Source organism: Sturnus vulgaris, chromosome 4 (assembly GCF_052056855.1).
Source record: "Sturnus vulgaris isolate bStuVul1 chromosome 4, bStuVul1.hap1, whole genome shotgun sequence".
NCBI lineage: Eukaryota > Metazoa > Chordata > Aves > Passeriformes > Sturnidae > Sturnus > Sturnus vulgaris.
Window position 1 is genome coordinate 49,304,437 of NC_142246.1, and position 23,387 is coordinate 49,327,823.

Below are 23,387 nucleotides of genomic sequence, written 5' to 3' on the forward strand. Positions count from 1 at the left end.
AAGTGCTTTCTAAGGTCCCTATTTACACATGATATAAGATCAGTGGGCTAATAATTAAGGCAGTGGTGTGATGCTGTTTCAGGTCTGTTGCCTATTTATTTGAAGCAGCTGTCTATGGATGTGGGATGCATGGTACAGAAGTTGCCATGGTTGAAAACCATGTTTACTGATTGCTCAGTAAATAGTTAGACAACTTTCTGTGTAAATATCAGATAGCACACCAGAGTTTCCTTGGGCAGTTTCACTTAGGCACAAGCCTTCTCCCCAATTCCTGTAACTGTATGATCTTGTTTGCTTGCACACACACCTTTATGGAGTGCGGCGAGAAGAGAAGGAAATGTGCCACCAAGAAAGGACAGAGTTTGTGTTTAGCCCAGAGAGATGAGAACTGAGAGGAGGTGTGAAGCCAATCTCTGCAAAGATGAAAGGACACCGCGAGGTAGCTGGGAATAATCTCCTGTCTCTGGTGACTGGGTTAGGAGCACTGGTCTTCAATCGCTACCAGGAAGAATCGAGTTAGGCGTCAAGGAGAGACTTTGTAATGGTAATGATGGTGAGGCAGCAGCCTTCAGAGGCTGTCAGATCTCCATTGCTGAAGATCTTGAAGAGCAGATTAGATCTAGCTTTGGCAGGAATGATAGACTGTAACTAATCCAGCCTTAAATCAAGGAAATGGGCTGGATGACCTCTTGAGGTACTTCATAGCCCGTAAGTCTCTTTATGCCATTAATATTTGGAGGCAGAGTCTGATTAAACTGTGGTATACACCAAATGCTGGAGCAGCTGCTCTTTCTTCCACTCCTAACATGGTGAGAGGACCTAGCAGGGCTCTGTGGGAAACAGGTTGCTCAGAAGGAGGATGGCATTAATGTGCCTGTATTATGCAAGTCTCACACTGGCTCTTCAGAGTTGGGAATAAAGTCAGCAAGGAACGGCTGGGTTTTCCCAAAGTTGTACCGAAGTGTCCACTGGAAAATCCCCCTCCTGTCATCTACAGCAAGCCTACACTTCTTTGCAGAGCACTGGGTACTCGGCCAGTGCCAGCAGCACACTCATATCCTCGTGCTTCCAGAGGAATCAGACGAATGCAGATGCCCTGCATCCGGCTTTGTGTTCCCCTGTCCTGCACATCTCATCAAAGAGCAGCAAGAGTCTGGCACTTAGCACGGCCATTCTTTGTTTTCCATGTACTGAAAAATTTATTAAAAACTGTAAAAATGTTAATGTGAAAAAAGGTGTCTTTTTTTAAAACTTTCTCTCAAGTGACATACGCTTCCATTTTCAGGCGTGTCTTATTTGCGTTTGGTTCTCCAGATGTAAAACAGACCCATGGGGTCAGGCAGTACAGGTTTTCTATTTTTCACATCACTGCACCCACAGAAGGACAGAATTGAGTATCACTCACAGTATGTGGGGGAAGAGCCTTCCTATTCATGTAGTTTTCAAGAATGCAGACTTTTTTGCAGGAATACTAAGAAACCCCTCTCATTTTCTGCTGCAAAGAGCTGCTGCAAGCTGGGGTAAAGCTGCAGACTCTGAATGGACACACTTCCCCATAACACGTGCTTCTCTTTAAAACGGGAAAGCTGTGAAAAGCAAAAGTAACCAGTCAAGATTGCACACTGTAAAATGAATTAGCAGATAGCTGACTTCTTGAAATGGAAAGGGCTTGCTTTTCACAGGGCCTGGATTTACTTATCTGCCATGCAAGTATTGCATAATAATAGCCAATCTGCATATGATAAATGAATAAAATGCATCTAAGCAAAGAAAAACACTAAGCACTAGATATTTGGCTCTCTTTTATTTATCTCAATTGACAACACCAGTGGAGTATCTGTGAGGAAATTAGTAACACTTACTGGAAGAGAAGTTTTTGCATGTGTGATGGCTTCCCAGATCCTTCCCGTGGCAGCCGCATTTTAGCCAAATATCTCCTGAAATGAGAGCCTGTCCTGTTCCCAGGGCTTTGCAGAGCTGGCTTTATATGCAGTCACCTTCCTTTCAAAATAATAATCCAAAGTTTACAGAGCTGCAAATAAAACAGCAACCTGTGTAAGCCAGCACAGAAATTTTTCCTGAGCCCATAGATGATCAAAATGATATCGTTGGAGACATTACTTAAGCTCTTTCCTGTCAGCAGTTACTGTAATGCTCAGTAGCTGCAGTGTAAAAGAATTTGGGCAGATATGTGGGACATGGCACCGATGAGCTCATTTGTGTGGCATGGGGAGGAGGGCAGCAGGGAAGCCACGCGAGGCTGGGGAAAAATCTATGCCCATTCCTATCTCCATGTTTCCCAGCTTCCCACAGCAAAAGATTTTGATATTGCAGTCAGTGTTGGGCTACCAACAGATGAGATCTGACATCTCCACTGGTTATTTTGTGCCAGTGCAGTTGCACTGATTATGGCAGTAACTAGAGGCTTATGGCTGGTTATACCCCTTGTTTTTCCTAAGGCTCTGCTGGGTTTTAAAATCTTTTTTAAGTCCCTGCAGCAAAGTGTGGCTGGTCTCTGCATGGCAGCCATGTAGCTTGGATAGATCCATCTTTAACACTGCAGCCACTGCAGAGAAAAACACTGGGACTTTGTTTCTGTCCTTACCACCAGCTGGTTGCCCATTTTTAATCAAGCAATAGAGGTGACGACATGACATTTTCTGCCTTACTTAGCTCCAGCTCTCATTCTACTCAGAAAACACCTGAGAATGTGGCTTATTCATACACTGATCTTGAAAGATGCAGCAGTAATTATGTAAACTTCACATCAGCTGTACATGGTGTTGACTAGCAAAACAAAAGCAGAAAGGACTTAGCTGTGGGATTCTTTCCCCTCATATCACCAGCCAATATCCCAGGCTGGCCTGATAGTCCTAACTGAGGATGGTGTTTTGTTTTGAGAGGTTATGGAATTCTGCCTCTGGAGATCATAGTCTAGAAAGAAGAGCAGATAGAGGCAAATGAAGGACAGAGAAGAAAATCTTAGCAATTAACTATTGTAAATATCTGTACCTGAAAAAGTTGTTCTCACCTAGTCAGGGGGATGAAAAATCAGGTGAGCTATGGGCCCAAGGAAAAACAGTTCAATATTTAATATCAACTACTTGAAGCAGTAAATTAATAGCTTACCAGCAACTCAATCTGGGACATGTTTGCATTGCTTTTTAGATAATTTTGAACTGTGGATGTATTAATGGAAATTGTGATCTGTTTCAGGACAATTTACAAGCTGGCAAAAAGACTAAATTCAACAAATTGATTCTTTGCTGCAAATAGTCCAACCAGAACTAGTTCTTCAAGACAAGGTTTTGACCATTTCTCATTTCTGACTCAAATAAATGTGCTAATGTGCTATTGCATTGTTTATCACCAGAAAGCTTGACTTCATAAATGACTTCATAAAAAAACTGAGATTGCATAAAATCTTATGCATGTGCAAAAAAAAGAGTCATGCATCACCTGAACCCCCTTCTTTACTGCTCTTTCAGGGTGCTATACTCTTCCTTGGGAAGGGGACAAGACTAGGTGAGCTCATCATAATTGAAACTATATTCCACTTGGACTTCTTGCCAATGAGGTAAATGCTGACATTCATTGTGTGTCCCTTGCTTTAATACTACAACAAAATTATTTTTTCAAATTCTAATTACTTTGAGAAGACTGGAGGGGTTGGATTTTTGCCCTACATGCACCCTGAACCCTGCTGTACCACTGTTGGCACCCAAGTTGTAATAGATTAACCGAACACTTATTCTGGGTTAATTGTCTCACAAGTCTGTAAGGAAGATGGGTTTTGCAGAAGTGGTTCCATGTGGGTGTCACTTGCCTAGTCTGTGGTGTCTTGCACCACGTTGCACCCACTGGGTTTTTCTGCTCAGCAGGTAGTTTTGCCTTGAAGCTCTAAGGAGTAAGATCATTTATTGGAGGAGAGTAGTATTTGCTTGAGGTGAAAGCTCAGTATGGGGAAATGTAGCTGGTTTGGTCAAAAGTGTGAAGAATTATTCTTCGCAGTAATTACCTTGCCTGCAGTGGAGAGAACTGAGCATTTAGAGTCTGAAGGGGACAAAAGGTGCAGCCACTGAAGCCATATATTTGTGCATCTAGGAGAGTCACAAAGTCACAGATTCAGCTCTCAAGTTCAGGAATCAAAACATGGATGGAATGTCCATGACATGTCCTTTTTTTCCATAATGTCAAAACTTCAAATCCCTTCGGACAATTTCAGCTTGATGGCAACATACTGTCAAACTTAAGTCATGAAGGACTATGATTTTCATTAACTTTTATCCCACTTGCTCTTCCCTGTTGGCAGCCCATGCCCAGAACCAGGCCTGCTGATGTTCTGTTGGCCTGGTCTGAGCTCCAGCATAAATTTTGGAAACAGTTCGCATCTGTACAGAATTGTCACTTGGTGTTGGTTTGGGTTTTTTATTTTTCCCTAGGCTCTCCAAACGTACTAAAGTGTCATTAAGACAAATGGCAAACGTTTCTCCTTTTCTCACATCTGTCAAAACTTCAAAATCTACTTTCATGACATTTCACATAACATTTTTTTACGTATCACTCAAAGGACATGGAATCCTAATGAGCCTTGTTTCCATCGTTTTCATCTGCCACGTTTTGCTGTCCCAGTATAATAAATTAACAAAAGCAGGGGGGGTTATGTAACAAGTGATATAAACAGTTGTGGAGTGGAAGGAGAGGGAAAGAGAATTAGGCTGGTACCCTGTCCTGGGGTACAATGCAAAAATGTGTATTCTATCACCATCTGTTAAATGTAGGAGGGGTGGTGATCCTTATCTCTGTGGGAGATAGCCTCTGCTGATGTGCCATCTGATAAGGTCGGGGAATGATCATCGTTATCTTTTCACAACCCATCCTTCCTCCAGAAGATATATTCTGTTAATGGGCCATTAAGTCCTATTGTGTGACTGATAAGATTCCATCATCCCATTGGGAGATGCCCCAGCCAGGGGCAGGAGCCAAGCCTTTCCTACCTAGATAAAAAACTGGGGTTTGGGACGCAAAGGCAGACCTTTCCACATCATCGCTGGATCTTCAGAGGAAAACTGCACCTTCTACAGGAGCACTGCTTTAACGGAACCGCATCTGTCATCCAGGAGGACTGCAGCCACCATTTATACGGACTGCTACCAACACCCTGACTGACAGGGTGTCAGGTTGTATTTCTGACTGTGTTGGTAGTTGTTTCTTTTATATTATTGCATGTATTTTATTTTTTTCTCTTTTCTCCTATTAAATTGTATTATTGACTTGGGGTCTCACACTGGTTTTACTTTCAAACCAACACATACCCACACAAAGTTTGAATACACTTTTTGAAGGAAGTAACTACACATTCCTGCCAGGAGGACATGGTCCTGAGCCCCTGAGCAGAGCATTTCCTCAACCCACCACCAAGGAGGTTGAGTTGCTCAATAGTAGAGAAACTATGTAAGACTGAGGAGTAGCTGTGGATTTCCAGTGTCAAGAATCAAAAGGAGACTTTATTTCTGGTCATTAATTTAAAAATTAATTTGTTATTTCTGCAGTTACAATTACTTGGCTTGCAAATGTTAACTGATGTGCTTGCTTTCGCTATTTGTAAATGTGTTGATGGGAGATTGAGGATACTGTTTTTTGACATCAAACACAAAGGAAAAATATAGCAAAAATAGCTTAAGTGCCTCCTTTATGGACGGGGAAAAAAGTGGACAGTCATTTTTTAAATTCAAGGCTACAAAGTCAGTAGTGCTGGCAGCTCAGGCTCTTCCCTGTTAACCACTACAATGCAACAAATAGGAGTCACTTCCTCCTCATCCTCTGGGTTGGAGAAGGCTATCTTCAGGTGGACTGGCTGACCTGTAATAGCTTGGATAACAGCAAGGTAGTTAACAAGATTCTCAGCAAATCTCTATCAGTTTGTTAAAAGCCACCCATGAGCAAAGGATTGACTGTCAATATGAGGCTCTCCTAGCAGCATTCTGAAAGCACTCAGGAATTACATAGGACTTCTGTTGCCAGGAATTTTATCTTGATTACAGGATACCAGCAGCTATAGTTGTAGGATGGTCACGTTTCCATCCTCAGGATTCTAACTAGTCTATTTGGATATAGACTACATTGTTTATTTTGCAGAAAACTTAGAACTCAGGGTTGGTACTACCCAAATTAACAGAAATAAACTGATAGTGTTTGTATTCAGGATAGAACACACAATCACTGAAATGCCAAGGTTATGGCATTTAGGTGCTGGTCAATCGTGTAGTGTTTCTGCTTTAGAGCAGAAGTACTATCAGAAAAAATCAGAAATAGCACTACTGTCCATGCTACCAAGCCAGCCAATAAAGAAAACTACATCTTGTTCGATCCTTGTAAACTTGTTTCAGTTTTAATCCTGTGTGTCAGGACCTGCACACACCCACACACACATACACAAACACACACACACACACACACACACACACACACACACACACACACACACACACACACACTTTTCTATACACTCATTTGCAACAGTTCCAATACACTATGTCCTCCTGAGCAGTGCAATGTGCTGGGTGTCAACGTGGCACTTGCCCTTTGTGCTCCTTCACAAGTAGGGCAGGAGGCCATCACCTCCAGGTGATTTCCAGCCTTGTGGGACTGCTGGTGCCTCACAGTCCCTGTCTGAACCACCACAGCCATTGTACATGGCCTCACAGGTCTCCTTTATATGAGACCTGCAGCCGTCTTCCTGCCTGAGATGTGATACATAGACCAAATTACCTTTCACTGCCTACCCTGAAGTCAAAGTTCAGCTTTCTCCGGCAGCATCAGCCAGCGGGAAGCCTGGATAATAGTTTGACATGGTAGGTGTCAGCACAGAGAAATGTGCTTCTGTCTCAGTACAGAGCCTTATACAGGTTTTCTAATACATTTTCAGAAAGTTTCCAGATGAAGCAGATATGGCAAAAACTGATGAAAATTTGATTTCACTTGCAGCAGGGGAACAGGAAGAGGAAGATGGGTTAATGTGCTTCAGAGGAGATCATCCAGGAGGAATGTTGATGGGTAGTCACCTGCCCTACTTTTACCTTTCACACTGGATGCTATCTTTTACTAGATTGCCAAAATCTTCATTCACGAAAATAGGAGTTTCAGAGCACTCACACTTCCGCAAATCAGTGTGTATTTGGGGAGCCTAAATCTGAACTAAGAAGAATAATTTTGTGCTTTTCATACCACTGGCAAAATGTAAATTTCATTGGTGCAATGTTCACTCATTATCGCTGAATCAAAGAGCAGTCTCACTTCCTGCTGGCATCCTATTTATCAGAAAAATAGAAGTCTCTTCTGTTGCAGACATACATTGTTGTGTGAATGGATGATGCTGCCTCAATCTTCATGTCTCAAGTTCGTGTTGATTAGCTGCCCTATTTTAGGGCTGTTTGCATTATGCAATAGGCTAGTAAAATCATTAGTGTGCAAATAAAAGTAGGTCTTTACCTTAAGAATTAAACACATAAAACACGTGATTAGAATGCCAGAGGTTTATAGGAATGGGGAAATCTGCATGAACTAGGTGAGACACCAGGATTTGAGGTAGATGAGCTACACTGGCAATAAATGACAGGCTGAAGAACACAAATGAAAATAATCAGAACTCCTGTGTAAAGTGACGCTGGTATATTCTGAATGTCACATTGCACTGCTCAGTGCTATTCTCGCTCCAAGAAAGCTCTTTAATTATAGCTGCTCAAGCCTTAAAACTCAAAAACTCCAAATGTAGAGGTGGGCACCATTGAAGCAACACAAATCTTGCTACTGAAGATGCAAATAGAAAGTTCAGCTCCTAGATAATTAGCAAGACTTACCTCTGATATTTAATTATCTATGCATCTATGTAAGGCTAACAGTTTATTAAAACCATTATCCTTTCAAAATACTACTTTCTGTTTTTTCTTGCCATTCCAATGCTTGTAATATGAAATTGATTTTAGTTTGGGGGTTTTTGGGTTTTTTTGTTTGTTTGTTTGGATTTTTTTGCATATGAGCCAGTTACCTATTCTTCCCATTTTGCTGTCAAGGGTGGCAACCTGTTCTGGAAATCTCCTCCTAATTATAAGCCCTTCCCAAAAATCTGCAAATGAGGGCAACACCTGTTAACTGAGGTCTGAGTTCAGGAGTCCCAGTGGAGAGGGAGCACCTCACATGGGGCTGAGGAGGCAGGAATGAGGGCACTTTGGAGGCTTTGCCACATGGGTCAGGATGGCGGCGTATCAGCTGTCCGTCGTAATTTGGCTGGCAAAAATTACTTTGGCAGCTTCATCCTCTCCTTCCCGTTGCCTGTCAGAAAGGGGACCCATACCCTCAGGCATCACTAGAGAAATACCTTACTTGGATATGGATAAACAGAGGAAATGTTCAAGCCAAAAACTCCGTTCCTGAATTAAATGAGGGAACTCTGCCCATGGTAGTTTAAGTGTCCTGGGGAGTGCAACCTGAGCCTTTGTTGGCTTTGTAAACTGCTGGCCTAGCCACTTAAGCTAAAAATAAATGTTTCCTTGAGAGTTTTTCTCCCACACCTTTCTTTTCAGGAGCTGGCATGGAATAAAGTAGTTTAAGAAAGAAAACAAACCAAAATGAGGGCAGAGTTTCAAGCGGAAAAACTGAAAAGCCCTTTTTGAGCTGTGGCCACACACAGTTGCACGCTCTCAGCTGTCCTGGGATCCTGCCCCTGCCAAGTGTGCTGCCTGCTTTGCTGTGGACCTTTTCTTTATTTCAGACAATACCCATGCATTCATTAGTAGACCCCTGAAGAATGATTTTTAGATCTGATATCACTTCAGTTGCCAGTTTTCTTTCATACCCTCCTACGCTTTTTCTTTGCCAGGCATTCCCAAAGGAAATGGGTTAGTTGGTGTAGGGCTGGAGAGGGTTTGCTGTGCTGCCAAAAGTGCTTTGGTACTTCGCAGACAGAATCTCCAGGATCATCTGTCTGGGCTGCTCTCCCAGGATGCCTTCTTTGTCGTTCTGTAATTCCCTGTTTTTCCATCATTCTTCAAAAGGCAACTCACCTCTGTGTAGCCGAGTTCTAAGAGCTCATTGCCATTTTGAGGAATAGCCAAATTATTGTCGTCCTCAGCAAAACTCATTATCTGCTTAGGAAAGTTGATGAGTATGTTGATTTCGAGGCATTGTGGCTTTACAAAACATGTTTTGCAGTTATGAAGAAAATAGCTGTCACAAGTGATGATTTGGCCAACAAAAGGTCCAATTTCCTTAAACTATTAGCAACAAAAATCTGTGACTGATTCAATTCTCAATATTGATTTCCCTCAATATTTATTGAGGGAAAAGCATTCATTAAAAATGAAAATAATTTAGTGCTAAATGAAACTAAACTAAACTGTTTTCTTGGCAGATTGACATGAACTTGCATGGAGAGGGAAAAAACAAAACTTTTCCTTGAATGTCTGCTTTGGTAAAGCATTGGCTTTACTTGTCACCAGTGACAGGTGTTAAAAACTCAAGAGAATAATTTCAGATGATCAGCATCCCAGGATTCATCCACATCTCTAGCTCTGTGACCAATGAATGGTATTTTTAGAAAATTAATTTTATTTAGCTACAAACCTTCTCTGCACCCCCACTTGGAGTACTGCACAGCAGAGTAACACAAGAAATGAATTCTCCTGGAAATCCAACAGTTCCTTTTAGTTGAGAAACCTGCAGCCATGCATAAGCTTATGCTCCCTGCATCTCTCTCACTTCCTCTTTTTAAAATTTAAATATCTTTCTTCCCTCACAGTGCCAAAAGAAAAATTCAGTCAGAGCTGAGTCTCCACACAAAATACAAGAGGTTTGCTGGAGTCTCCTGCTGTGAAGGGAAGAAGCATCAGCTGATTGATCTGACACGTCATTTTACCTTCTACCAAGATTTCACAGCCTTAAATGTCTTTTGTCTGTAAAGATCCTAAAGCAGGGGTAAATATGATCGAGGTTTTACACTGGAAGAGAAAAAAAAGAAAAATGAGCTTTAAGAGAAAGCTGTGTGTGTGTGAAAGAAGCATTAGCTGGATTCATAGATGTCATTTTTGGATTTGAGAACATACTAGCAATTTTGGAGGCCTGGGGGTGAGAGTCTTCGCATCTCTTCCCCCTTCTTTCCAATGAGTCTCAATTTAACACTTTTATGTCCTTTTTTATTTGGAAAATGCTTGCTGCTGTGTATGTTGCACATGCCAGGCTGCATCCTTGCAGCCACAGTTCTTTGTGCTCGGCATTTGCAGATGGATGGCTTTTTCCATCATACATCATGGCTGTGATAGCAGACTGATGATCTACAACTCCGAGCGCTATAGCTCTGATGATGGGGCTGTGGCTGTAGTAATAATGTGGGCCCACTCCTGGGACAGCAATGCTGTAGGAGTTTTTCTTAAAGGTGAGGCAAAAGGCTTAAATCCCTTCTTGTTTCCTATCTGTCTCCCTCCCCAAAGCTGTTTCAAGTCCCAGATCAATGGAAAAAAAAAAAGAAATTAATCCGTCTTCTGCAGAAATATCATCACTGGTATGAGAGAGCTCACTGATTTAGATGCTGGAGAGGATATCACAAAAGGAAGCTTTGTAAATAAAGATTTGGGCAGAAATGCAAAGGAAAGCCTGACTTTTGGATCTTTTACCATGGCAGGTAAATATTGTCATATTGGAAGCAGAACATACAACAGTATGTTTTGTGTAGCTGCAGTTTGATCGACTCTTGCAGTTTATCCATAGGCTTATATTCATTAAAACTCCAGCTCTGGAAGCCAGTGAGTTTCACATCTTCTTTAAGTAAATAAACAATACTTTATTTGAAAAGTAAATTATTCTAATTGTGACATCAGTTACTCGTGGAGGTTCAGAAATAAAAAGGTCACAGAAAGAAAGTACATTTTATTATTACAATATTTCCTGGGTTTCAAACAATTCTGCTGATTTAGGTTTGAGTCATGATGCTTGATTGCTTGGGGGTAGCAATAAAACTGAATTTAGATCCTCACCTGGCACTGGCTCTCTGTCTCATTGTGAGGTGGCACCTGGTAGTGCCAAACTGAAAGCCAAACTCCTTTCTCTCCATCGCCCAAGCGCATTAACCTGTTTTTAGCAGGCTGGATGGCGCAGCTCTAGGACTGCCTGTGTGCATGCAGACCCCTATCCCCATTGCCCTCCTGGCTAGCCAGGCTACATGTGCCTGTGGAAAAGTCCACCTTCATCCAAAGTCCAGAGGAGTGAAAGAAGACGCATATTGACTTCAGTCAGGTTCAATTCAAGCCCAAGCCTCATCCATCACACAAAAGTTGAGAGTACTGCCTGTGCACACTGAGAAATAGTGCAATGTGCTTTTTGTTGTTACTATTATATTATTATTATTGTTATTATTTTTTTACTCCTTTGTAAAGCATAGATTTCAGCTAACACTGAAGGGTTTTAAAAAGTGAATTCATAATTGATCTCTGAATTAGTAATTTCATCTTTTTCCTGGGATATGAAACAAAAACTGCACAGGTGGACATATCTACTAGTGTTAATCAAGTGACAACTGTTTGCAGAGGACCTTATGCACAAGCGGCACTGAAAAGGAAAAATCACCACAGGTGATCTGACCCCCAGCTCTGGCTGAAGGAGAGAGGAACTCCTTGCATGTCCTGTACACAAGCTCCTTCCTTTGGGAAGTTCCTGTCCTAATACTGTAGCAAGAGTATAGAAAAGGTAAAAGATGGAGTTTATTTGCCAAGGAAGCAAATTGCATCTTGTGATAACTTACTTCAATGAACAGGGAGAGTTCACTGAACACCTTGGGTTGACTATGGTCAAGATGAAACCTGCTGTGTTATGTGTCAGCTCCAGAGAAGTCAGATTTCTTCTGCTCTATCTGGTTTACAGCCTCAAAGCTACTTCCCTGTTGCCCACAGCTGGTGCAGGTCAAGCCATGTCCAAAATCTCCATGCACACTCTCAGAAAGTAATTTTGGATGCCTAGCAGCCATATTATTTCCACATGTCATCTGAGGACTGGACAGAAAGACCAGAGACTGCCCAAGTCTGGCAGCAGTCCCCAGGCACATGTCACAGCCAGGCATGAGGGGTACCAACTGCAAGGCTGCCACTTTCCATCCCTGGTGATAAAATGCAGTTGAGATTCAAGGACAGAGTGCTTGGCAATAACCATCAATACTGATCCTGCTGCAGCAAATCCCAATGGGTTATCCAAGGTCTCTAGCCTGACTACCAGAGGATTTCTTGGGTGGTTTCCTCACTGCCTCTGGTCACTCCTGGCATCTCTACGGTGGCAGCCACTGTCTGTGCTTCTTTGGCAGATTGCTCCATTTGCTGTTTTATCGTGGCGGGTTTTCCTTAATATTTGATCTAATTTTTGCCTACTGGACTTAAAATCCATTCCTTACTATTCTGCCCTCTCTGACTAATGAGAATTGGTCCCAGTTTTCTTTATAATGCACTTAAACATGATTTTGGACAGTTATGTGTCCCTTCAGCCCTCTCTTCTGCATCCTGAACATGCCTTTCTCTCACAGGTCTTATTTTCCAAATCCTTTATCCCCTCTGTTACTTTCCTGTGAGCTTTTTGGATTATTCTTTAAAAATAAAATGCTCCCCACAGCTAAGGCAGTGCTCTATTGCTATGTGCCATTGTCTCTGTTGCCGAAGGAGAGCAGAATAAGTAGCATTATCATCTCACCTGGTTTTCCCACAGCTCTGCTATTAACCATTTTATTGCTGGGGCAGTTTGTCCAGCTGGCAGCTTGTCCCACATGCAGGTTCATGTAGGATTTGGCTGGCTGGGTGTTCAGCCAGGAGTCATATTTATGAGTTCCTGCAAGGTAGATACTGCTTTGCAGGCATAGCCCAATCCCTGCCTTCAGGCTTTGGAGAGCACTGGGGAAAGTATTGCAATCTAGGAAAAACACTGCCCCAAAGAGGCTCAAGGCAGCAGGTAGGTGGCTACAGGAGTTGGTGGCCCTGCTCCTGCAGGTGGGACACTGGCCACGTTGAATGCCAGCCGAGGGAAACCTGGGCCAATGCCAATGCCTCCCTGGCGTGTCTCCAGGGTGGCAGGGCTGCAAAACTTTCTGCCAATGGCTGTTGACAGGGCAGCTGGCTCCAAAAAAAAGCAGTGCTTGCAAGAAGAGTTCCCATACTTCACAAAGCAGTGCCAGCCCATCGCGGCTGTGGTGCCCAGCAAAGCCCATCTCGCTGCCTGAATGTTGTGTCTGTCAAAGAGCAGTGCTGCTGGCACCTCTCTCAGGGGCTTACTGGTGACCTCTGGATACCACAGCAAAACAACACTCCTCCCAGAATTTTCTATTGCCATGCTACAGTGGTGCATTTCATTATTCTCTGTGCAGAACATTCACTTTGTTGACTCTCAGCATATTTCTTCAATTTATCTCCTAAACATAGTCATTATACTTTCATCCTATCCTCCTTGATATTTACATATCCTCCTTGGTTTGAAGGATACCTAAATAGGGGCTTGCTCTTAAAAACACAGATAGACTTGCATGTCTGTCTATGCCAAGAGCTGCTAATGAAAATAACAGCGAGCATGGGGGAATAAACTTGCCACCTGTGGAGTCTTGTTTGGCATCCTCATTCAGCCTAATAAAGAATCATTCATGTTTAATTGCTACATTTGATTGTTTAATTACAGTTATTTTACATGCCATCTTGTAGTTTTGTCTTGGCTTTAGACACTATCTGCCACCTTACTCTTTTAAAATAGAAAATTATACTATAATAGAAAATTATTTTGGTCAAATAATTAGAACTAAGACTTTAAATTTTAATCAGGATGGTTTTTTTAAAAATATATTCTTAAAATTCTTTCTGGTTGATGCTGCTGTATGGACTCAAATTCAGGTTTTTTTTCTGTGGAACAGGAATTATATGAAAAACTCTCTCAAATGCTCTTGCATGGCCACAGTATGAGTAGTTTCATCTTCTCACTAAAGTTTTATCAAATTATGTTTATTTTGTTTAAATGCCAATTCATTTTAACCACTGCAAGATGTTTCTATACAGGCTTAACTTGGCATAAAATTAGTTTACTGCAGGTTCACTTAGCTGGACAATGTTCTGACTTCAAATCAATACAAATCTATCTGAAACTTCAATAAGATGTTCTGCTTGCAAGCCTGGCACCTGTGTAACTAAATTAATGGAAAGAAAAACCAGGAAACCTCTTCTGCTTCTTCAGTTGTGCCTTTTTGATGCTCTCATCCTGTAATTAAACAGAGGAGGTACCTCCCAGTGCAGAACCCCAGCGCAGACCCTTGCCTTGGTAGCTGGTGGCTTTCTCTCTGCAACACAGCCTCCCTGAACTTTGTTGCCGGAGCTGATGACATTTTTGGGTTAATGATGGACTTGTCCTGAGCAAACCTTCTTCATGCACTCCCAATGGCAGTCAGGCTCCAAACCATCTACCCCTGCCTTTCTCTTACCTTTGAATAGGCTGAGCTCCTTTTTATCTAATGTGCTTAAGGACATCTTTCAGGAGGAATCAAACACCTCCAGTTTCTTTATTTTGTTTCTGTAAACTGTACTGTGTTCCCCACAGGGTAGACATCACCAAATGGTGAGCAGTCCCCAGCTCCCCTCTTTGCTATCCAAGCAGGGCGAGACGTCACTACCCTGCCCTGAGCTCCTCAGGTTTTCTTTCTGATCTTGTGCCTTGGCACACACAGGCTCCCTGCTCCCAGACCACTGTCCATGGGATCATGCTGCATCCATCTTGCATGTGCGATGTGCACAGTCGTCCTTTCTGATCTTTGTATGCTGAACTGCCAGGCATTTAGTCGGTCACCCTTCCCACTGGTGTCTGAAAAAATTCTGTAGAAGCAGCTGAAGAGATGCCCAGGCCATTTGAAGGTGTATGCTTTCTATTATCTTTGCCTTGAACCTTATGCTCTTTCCAAATCTTCATCCCAACAGCTGATATCCTCAGACACTTTCCAGACCCTCTTCCCTTGGGGAGCAGCATCCCTCAGTATGGCACCCCCTTGTGTGCCACAGAACGTAATCACACAGTGCTCTTCCCCTCCCACATTCAAAAATAAACGACCAGGTGACTGCAAGTACCACACATTGGGTCTTGCTCACCAGGCAGCAATTTTCTCAATGCTTAAGCTCCCCTCTTGGACAAGTAAAGACAAGTGGCTCTTTGTATACCCAACAGCAGCAATGGCAAACACTGCACCGATCCCTCTTGGATTGCGCCACAATGAAACATGGCAGCTTGGGGAAAGCTGCCCATCACAGTACTCCACCTTTTGATGCTCATGTCTCTTAATTTTAGGCAACAGAATGATTTTTTACCTGGGCCATTTCTATGGGACCAAACAGGTACAAGAGGAGGAAGGTCTCCCTTTTAACCTACTTTTATTCCTGCTTTTCTGTTGTCTGAATCTGTCTTCGTGCTGGTTGCCCAGGTGCTATGCCCATGAAGAAGGGAGGCAACTTTCTCAGACTAGTCTTTATATATATTGTTTATTAGGAGAAAAATTTAGAATGACAGCAATGGTACCTAGAACCCAGGGAAAAAAATATGGGAAAGCCATCTATCAAAACATATAGAGAATGAATAAACTCAGGGCACTGCACTGTATGAGGGTTCTCCATAAGAAAGAAAGAAAATTTAAAAAAGAAGGTAACAGAGCCAAAAAGCTGCAGGATGGTTTAACGATAGTTGTTTACTTCCTTGGAGGCCCTAAGGGATTTCCCTTTGGATGCATCTTGAGCTTGTTCCCAAGAAATTCTTCCCCTGCTTTTTTCTACCACTGTCTTGCCTTTCCCCTTCTCACCTCATACAGTTAAGACATGATGAGCCACCTGAGTACTTTTTTCAGTATAATTTCAGCTACTTCTTTCTCAGTTAAGATTTTTGAAAAGATCAAGCTCATGTACTCAAATCAGTTTGAAGTGCTTTGCAAGGATGTGGCACAGGAATACTAAATCATTATTCAACATTTGACCAGACATGAAAATAATCCGCATTTATAACTTGTTTCTTAAAATGGCCAGCATAATTGCTGAAAAACAGAATACGAAAGTAGGAAACAACTACTATTTCCACAGACAAGGACCATCTTACTGAGACAAAGCTACAGTGAAACAGGCAATTTTCAGTTCTTTTCAGCAAGCTTTCTACATCTTTTCTTGCCTTTGCACACACAGAAAGCCAATTTTCCATGTCCCTACTACAGGCAAAATGGGGCAAGATTTTAAAGATACAGCTCCACTCCATTTGACTGCAGCAGACTAAAAGAAAAATGAAGTTCAGCACTTAACTGATCCCTCCACAATATTTCAGAGTAAATTAAAAATCAAAATGTCAAGAGGTTCAATATGTCAGTGGGCCTTTTGACAGAGCAGCCACTTTGAAGCCTAAATGGGAGATGTGCTCTTTTTAAAAACTAAAACCAAATGTGTGCAGCTGCTGCTCTGTTTCAAAATTTACCCTTCATCTTTGTATTTCTTTTGCACTAAAATTAGTAAAATATTCTGGCTGCTGTTTTCCTTATTCTCAGAGCAGAAAGACTCCATTTCAAAGAACTGCTGTTTATTAGGATGGCTATTCTTCATTTTCTGCATTAAGGTAAAATCTGGGAATCTCACAGTCTGCCTTCTCTCACTGAGCAATCCTATATTTACTGCCCACGATGTGTTTATCTTTGCCTGGCCGTCAGCAAATCATTTTTTCTTTTGCCATCTCAGTTTGTATTTGTAGAACAGGAAAGATAATAAATGATAATACTTACCTTCTGCGCAAAGATGTGGTGAAGATTAATTAGTTCTTGTTCATACAAAGATTGGCAATAGTGATCTGCAGGTTTGTAAAACTTGAAGTGATTGCTATCACTGCTGTGCTTGACAAAGAAGCACAGTCAAGGACAGTAGCTGGTGTCACTGCAATAATTTACAGGACATATGATATATGTGGCCTTGAACAAAACTCCCCCAAAACATCTGCATCTGTACCGAAAACTGGAAAACTGGAACATATGCATTTCCATGCACATGAGGACTCACAGAAGTTGGGTTTGCAGTGTGATACTTGGAGGATAGCATCCCTTTGCATTGCAACAAAAGCAGTGCTACCATCTAGTTGTAAGGCCTCCTTGGAGCCTGCTAGTTCAGTTAGCTGACACAAGCAAGAGTGTCCAGGTGTCATGAAGACACTTGCCACTCCACAGACTCCCACCCTGTCACTGAGGCCACAGATATGGGGCTCAGCCCAGCATTAGGTCGGTGCTCTGCCCTGAGGCAGAGTTTGGTGAAGCTCAGAACTTGCTCAGAAAAATGCTGGGAGCAAAAAGCTGGATTTGACGATGCTTCCTCCTGCCCAACAGTCTGCTCCTCACCTGGCACATGCCCTCTGCTCTCAGCCAGGCAGCATGGGCTGACATGGACCTCACACTGGAACCCACCTCAAGCAAGGTGCTCCTTTGCCACTTTGGCACTCCCTGCTGGGTCTCCGTTACCCAGCACCAGGAACCCCCTGCCCCTCACTGCAAACACTTCAGTCTGCTGGAAAAGGCATGTGGATAAGCAATCCAAATTGCATATTCAGTAATCTCCTGGAGTGCATTAAACTTCTCCCTCCTGAACTTTGCATTGGAGGCAGTGATGGACTCCTCCTACTCACATACATCTTCCAGTCTCTGCATATATGTCCTGTGCTCTGGTAAATTGACACCTTTGTTGTTCAGCCTGCTGCATTGGTGAGATCAGTGCAGGCTGCCAGCCAGCAGGTTGGGCTATTTTCATAGCAAGGCATCTGCTGTGGAATGCATTTTCTCCCGCAGCTGCCCAATTTGATCTCTAGGTGCTTTGGAGCATGGCTGGCTTTCAGTCTGAGCTTGCTGCAGATGGGGCTGTCTCTGTATAAAGTGGCTGAAGGCTGTGCTAGCCTTGTCCTACACCTTCCCCCTATTCCCTACAGCTTTCCATAAGCTCCAGCTGTCACTTTTTGCTTCCCTCAGCTGTTCCTTGCCACGCTCTGTCCTCCTGGGCCACTGCACTAGCTGTGGCAAGGAGGAGATGTTTCCAAAATGCAATGAGATGATGCAGAAAATCTGGAACTCCCCCTGGTCAAAGTGTGGGCTGTGGCTTCTGATGGCAGTGACCAGCAGCTAACAATGGCCAGGGTTAGGCACTGCAGGTTTCTGACACAGTAGATGGGATTTCTGTGGCAGAAACTTCATTCCTCCTGCAGCTAAAGTGGCATAAGCCATCAGCTGGAGACTGATGGAGGCTGTGGAAGACGCTGGTCCTTGCATAACTGGTGACTGCTTTTGTCAAGTCATCTGGTGACATCTGGGTAAGTTTTGGAGGGTAACTTTTCTGACTTGTCTGAGACCACAGCATTCTGTAGAGGAGAGGTGAATTTAGCAGAACATATGTGAGATCTGGGATAATGATACCACAGTTACCAATGCTGACCAACAAGTCCCCAGAGCAGGTGGTTGGCCCATCTTCGAATGACTGGTTATTACAAGGCCCCTCAAATTCCAAGACTTTGTGCATCTTTACTTACAGCCCTTACTGCATAGCTATGTCAGCAATGCACCTGCTTCTCTGTTAGCCTTGTACCTACTACAGCCACCTGAAAAAACAGTGCAGCCAACGCTGACTGATTAGCAACTCCTTCCACATTGTAACAAAAGTAGCACTGGTAAAACTTCCATGTTCTGTAAATACATAATTCCTAACAAGGTTTTTTCAACAGCAGAGATTCAGTTACTATGGTGGACTTGAAGTCAAAGTCTACAGGTTAAATTGTGCAAAGCCAAAAATTCGTGCTGTGGGATTTCACCTTCTTTTAGTGGTGTGGGCTGAAAGGAACTACGTGTTTCGGGCAATTTGCATTGCAAAGTATATGCAGGTGGCAGTGCAATATGATGGGAGATGTTATTACGGAGATTAGAATTTACACTTATAGCCCAAATTGAGATTGTATTTGTTTGAGAGATGATGGTACCCTGGAAAGAAGAAAAGCCAAACATCTGCTAATTTAATATAGACTGTGTCCAGTAAATATCCTTTTAGTTTCCTTTTTCCAACTAAGATTAATTTTCTGATCAAAGAAAATTTGATCAGAACTGCATAGACAGCGCAATAGCAGTGATATTACATGGCTTGAGGATATGTGTTGTACCTTTGAATCTCTACAGGAAAGGCAGCCAGGAGGGGATGATGATGGTTTGCGGTAGAAGCTCTGCAAGAAATAATAACTCCTCTTTGGTTTTGGAAATGAGTTATTTTTATGTATTTCTTTCCTGCTGTCAATCAGAGAAATCTTTTCCTCACTTTGAAAGCACAGTTAGTTTTATGGCTGTAAAACTCTTGGGATGCCTTGGTTGAGCCCTGTGCTAGTTACAATTCTTACTGTTTTGGTTTCTCTGATAAAGTCCAGTAGAGACGAACAGTACCACACCATCATTTTGATGTTATAAACTACGTTAAGAAGATTAATCTCCATTCCCCCATGTTTCTGACAAGGGATAGTCTCCTTCTTCTTCCCTATTATACTTCCACCTATTCCTGCTAGATCAGCTTTTGCCATCACAGGTGGCATCCCACCCAAACAAATTCTGAATGGTTTCTGGTTAGACTTTACCAGTCACTTTGCAATATTGCCTTCCTCACTCTTGTACTACCATACATTAAATATTCACTGCTCCACAATGCTTGTTAACTCCATGGTTTGCTACTAATATCTGGGTCTGAATGGAGACATCTTACTTTGAGTATTCCCAGCACCATCTGCTGCCTTTATTTCCATTTCTAGAAAGGGTTTTGCTGATATCTGAGAAGCAGGGGAGGAATCTGGATACAGTTGACACAAATCTCAGAAAACATTTGTTTGTCTTGTGCACTAATTAGCACAGAGTTGGTCAAAAGTGTTCTGAACTTTTTTTATTTATTTTACTCATTTCTATAGCATCTATCACCATGACAGCAAAGTGCTTCAATGGTAGGAAATTAAAACACATAATGCAGGCAGCTAATCAAATGCAGAAGCAAACAGAAGAATTTTGCACAGAGTCCTCGGTGTCACTACGGTCCTGCTTTGATAGACAGTTTCTCTTTCTGCAGGGGAAAAAAAGATGTTTTGTTTGTTTCAAATTCCCTTTTCCCTTGCAAGCGTAAACGTGAAATTATCTTCCTCTGTTGGGATGTCTTATTTATTTTCCTGCTAGTGGCTGCTAAAGCAGATGTTTAATTATTTGGGGTTTTCACTCATGGCTTGGAGAGTTCAGCATTGGGATTATGGCAGGACTGGTGCAGAGTGACCTGTGCTGTTGAGGTGCAACCTGGTCTTAGTAGCTCAGTGCCCTCCCTATAGCTGCCCAGGCTCCACCAGATCTCCTTTCCATGCCATGCCAACAACATGTTGTTTTGTTTTGCTTTGTCCTCTGGGGCTGTGCTGGAGTTAGGAGGTCTCTGCACATGAGCAAGGGGCAGAATGTCATCTCAAGGCTCCTGGAGTGCAGCACACTTCTCTGGCAGGAGCAGGTGGAAGGGCAGCTGTCCAGCTTGTTCCCATGCACTAGGCTGCCTGCTCAGCCAGGCAGCAGGGCTGGCAAGAGGTTTCAGCAGCCAGGAAAACCTGCTGAGCAGAGAAGAGAGGCTAAACCTGCCCAGGTAAAGCGGGACACCAAGCCAACAAGGCTGTGCTTTACTGCTTTGCCTTTGGGGCAGCAGGTACCAGCAGGGAAGAACTGGGAGCTTGTTTTGGTGGATAGGAGTCACTGAGCTAGTGAGCTCTTAAGATCAAATCCTGCACTTACAGAGGAAAGACTGAGGGACTGAACCAGGACAAAAACAGGAGGGTTGTGCAATGGGACCCAATTGAATGGATGGATGGCCCACCTTGTGGGGTGAGGACAGGCGCAAGGGAAAGCCCAACAGGAAAACAATTCCATGCAAATCTCTCAAGTCTTAGAAAAATTGTTTTTTTCTTTTCAGGATCCAAACTAGATCTCTTGTCTGAGCTTCACGCAACTTTTTTATTTCAGCAGTCTTTGAACATGAGTGTTACTGTAGTTCGCAGCATTTCATGACTTTTCTCCACTTCTCCCTTTTCAGACTGCAGCCAATTCATGACTGCACGTTGCAACCCTATGCCATGGGCATCGTTCACATGCAAACCTAAATCCCTCCAACCCAAGCTTGTGGCAGTAATGAGTCCGGAATCATCAGTTCATCTGGTAAATGGCAACATGTGAGTAGCAGACAGGGATAAAACTCTGCTTATCTCATTCCCTTTGTTCTGGACACTGGGTTATGTAGTGTGATGCTCACCTCTCTCTTCAGCACACGAGGTTTTCCTGGTGTGAAGTGGCTAGTCTGTAGTTAGGGCATATGTTTATGGTTATATCCATCTATATGCTGGGGTGAGAAGCACAGTCATGTCACGGGAGCAGTGTTTTGGGCTTCAGGTGCTCAGATAACCACTACATTAAAATTACTGTTTAAAAAGGAAGTTTTTTAAGAAAAATATGAAAAAGAATGTATTTCAAATAAGTGTAACATGGCTTATTTGTAGTAACAAATAAAATTATTTTGGGCTGTTTTTAACTTTGACAGGAACCCTTTGAGCTGTTCACATAAGGTATTGCATGTGTCAGTCACAGCCTGCCTGTTGGTGCAGACTTCAATTTGAACTCTGTTAACCCCTCTTTTACACGTTCATCAAATCATCATCTATATTGGAGTTTTCAGATTATTTCTTTTGGGGGTAACAGAATCTTACCAAACCCAATATCTGTTTTATTCCCCTTGCACCTAAATTAGTTTTTATTGTATTATTTGGAGTCAAAAGTTCAAAAAGCTACCACACCTGTGAAGGAGCATCCTAATGCGAAGCTTTCCTAATAAACTTTCTTTAGTGTTAAAAATTGAAATGCATTTTTTTCTTGACCAGCACCAATAAAAAGTCTGCCACATGATTTGCATGAATCATTCAAAGCTTAAGTTCTTTCCTTAACCCAGTTTTTTTTTGTTTTGCTCCTGCAAGCTAAGTCTGGATTTCATGGAGCCATTGAGAAACTCTTGTCTTAAATCCACATACTAGAATTAGCAGTCTAACTTGCCTCAAAATAATTACATTGCTTCTACCTCAGATTGTAAACATGGGTGTGTTGTTAAACAGCTGTTGGGTTTCATTGTCCAAATTAACAGAATGATGCGATGTGCACAGCAATGAGTTCTTCTCCCTGGTGTGAGAAGCTCCACAGATCTAAGAGACTTATTATCTTCCCATGCATTCAGATATATATAGGAAAAAATAATTTACCATACCAATGAATACATTAGTCTCATTTTTATCTCTCCATCCAGCTTTTTTGAGTTATTTACTTGATCCAAATTACTGGAAAACACTCACAATTTTGTGGAGCTATTGTACCCAAGTAGTATTATTTCCTGCTATAAAGGGCACAGCAAGGTTAAATACCAAATGCCACTTGATGTGATTTTTGCAGATTTTGGGCATATGGAGCCACGAAAGTGCCTGAGGCCATCATCAGCTCCTCTTGGCATCCATAATCAGGAGGAGAGAGCTGATTGTCTTTCCTTTTCATAATCCTGTGTTTGAGTAGGAATTCTCCAAACTATTTTATGCAATAATGCCTTGGTGAAACTTTCATTTTGTGTACATAGCCAGACAGTCTCTCCTTGCTTTGAAAATGGATTTTATATCACAGTATTTTTCTCTTGTCTCTGTTTTATATTTCAGGTGTCAGTCTAGAGGGTGCTAGTTTAGACTTTTTTCTTTTCCTTGCATGCTTGCTTTAAAACAATTTATGGATATTGAGTATTAGGTGTTTTAAATGGCTAAAATATAGTACATTGATGTAGATTCAACAGAAATGGATTTGAGACTGCAGCAACCATGGCAGCTTCACATTAGAAGTGAACATTAGAAGGTATCATGGCTTCTGAAGTAGCCAATGTTAGCACCTGAGTAGTACTCATTATTGGTCAGGTTCAGACTAAAGTCCATTTCAATATTTTTCTTAATTCTCTTGGCTGCAGATTCTTACAGTTTTCTGCTTGTGGAAACAAATCAATGTTTGTCTTCCAGTCATTCGAGGAGAATAGCTTTATGAACCCTACAGTAAACTTGTATGAACATAATCACACAACACTTTTAAAAAAATTAAAGCAATCCCCAAAAGCTTTTTGCTTTATAGGGAATGGGTGGAGCTCAAAAGTGCCAATGAAGGGCAATGGCCTCTAAATTTCATCTTTATTCTTTGATCGACAGGGGCAATTCCTCTCAACCTGATCCCAAACGCTGCAGCAAACTGTTGTATTTAAAAGCCCTTGGGAGAGTAT

At 42.3% G+C, this 23,387-nt stretch overlaps 1 protein-coding gene across 2 annotated transcripts in view; it reads left to right on the plus strand.

Moving 5' to 3' along the window:
• The window catches only part of CXXC4 (CXXC finger protein 4), a 137,754-nt gene that overhangs the window by 76,613 nt on the left and 37,754 nt on the right, over positions 1-23,387 (plus strand). The window contains exon 4 of one of the 2 annotated variants that reach the window (XR_015803311.1): positions 21,135-21,270. Coding sequence is in view for 1 of the 2 variants with exons in the window: in XM_088163891.1 (XP_088020017.1) it covers positions 21,135-21,152 (18 nt within the window). In the remaining variant the exon portion in view is untranslated. Of the gene's footprint in view, positions 1-21,134; positions 22,043-23,387 lie in introns of those variants that run through there. The other variant, XM_088163891.1, reaches the window with a different exon arrangement.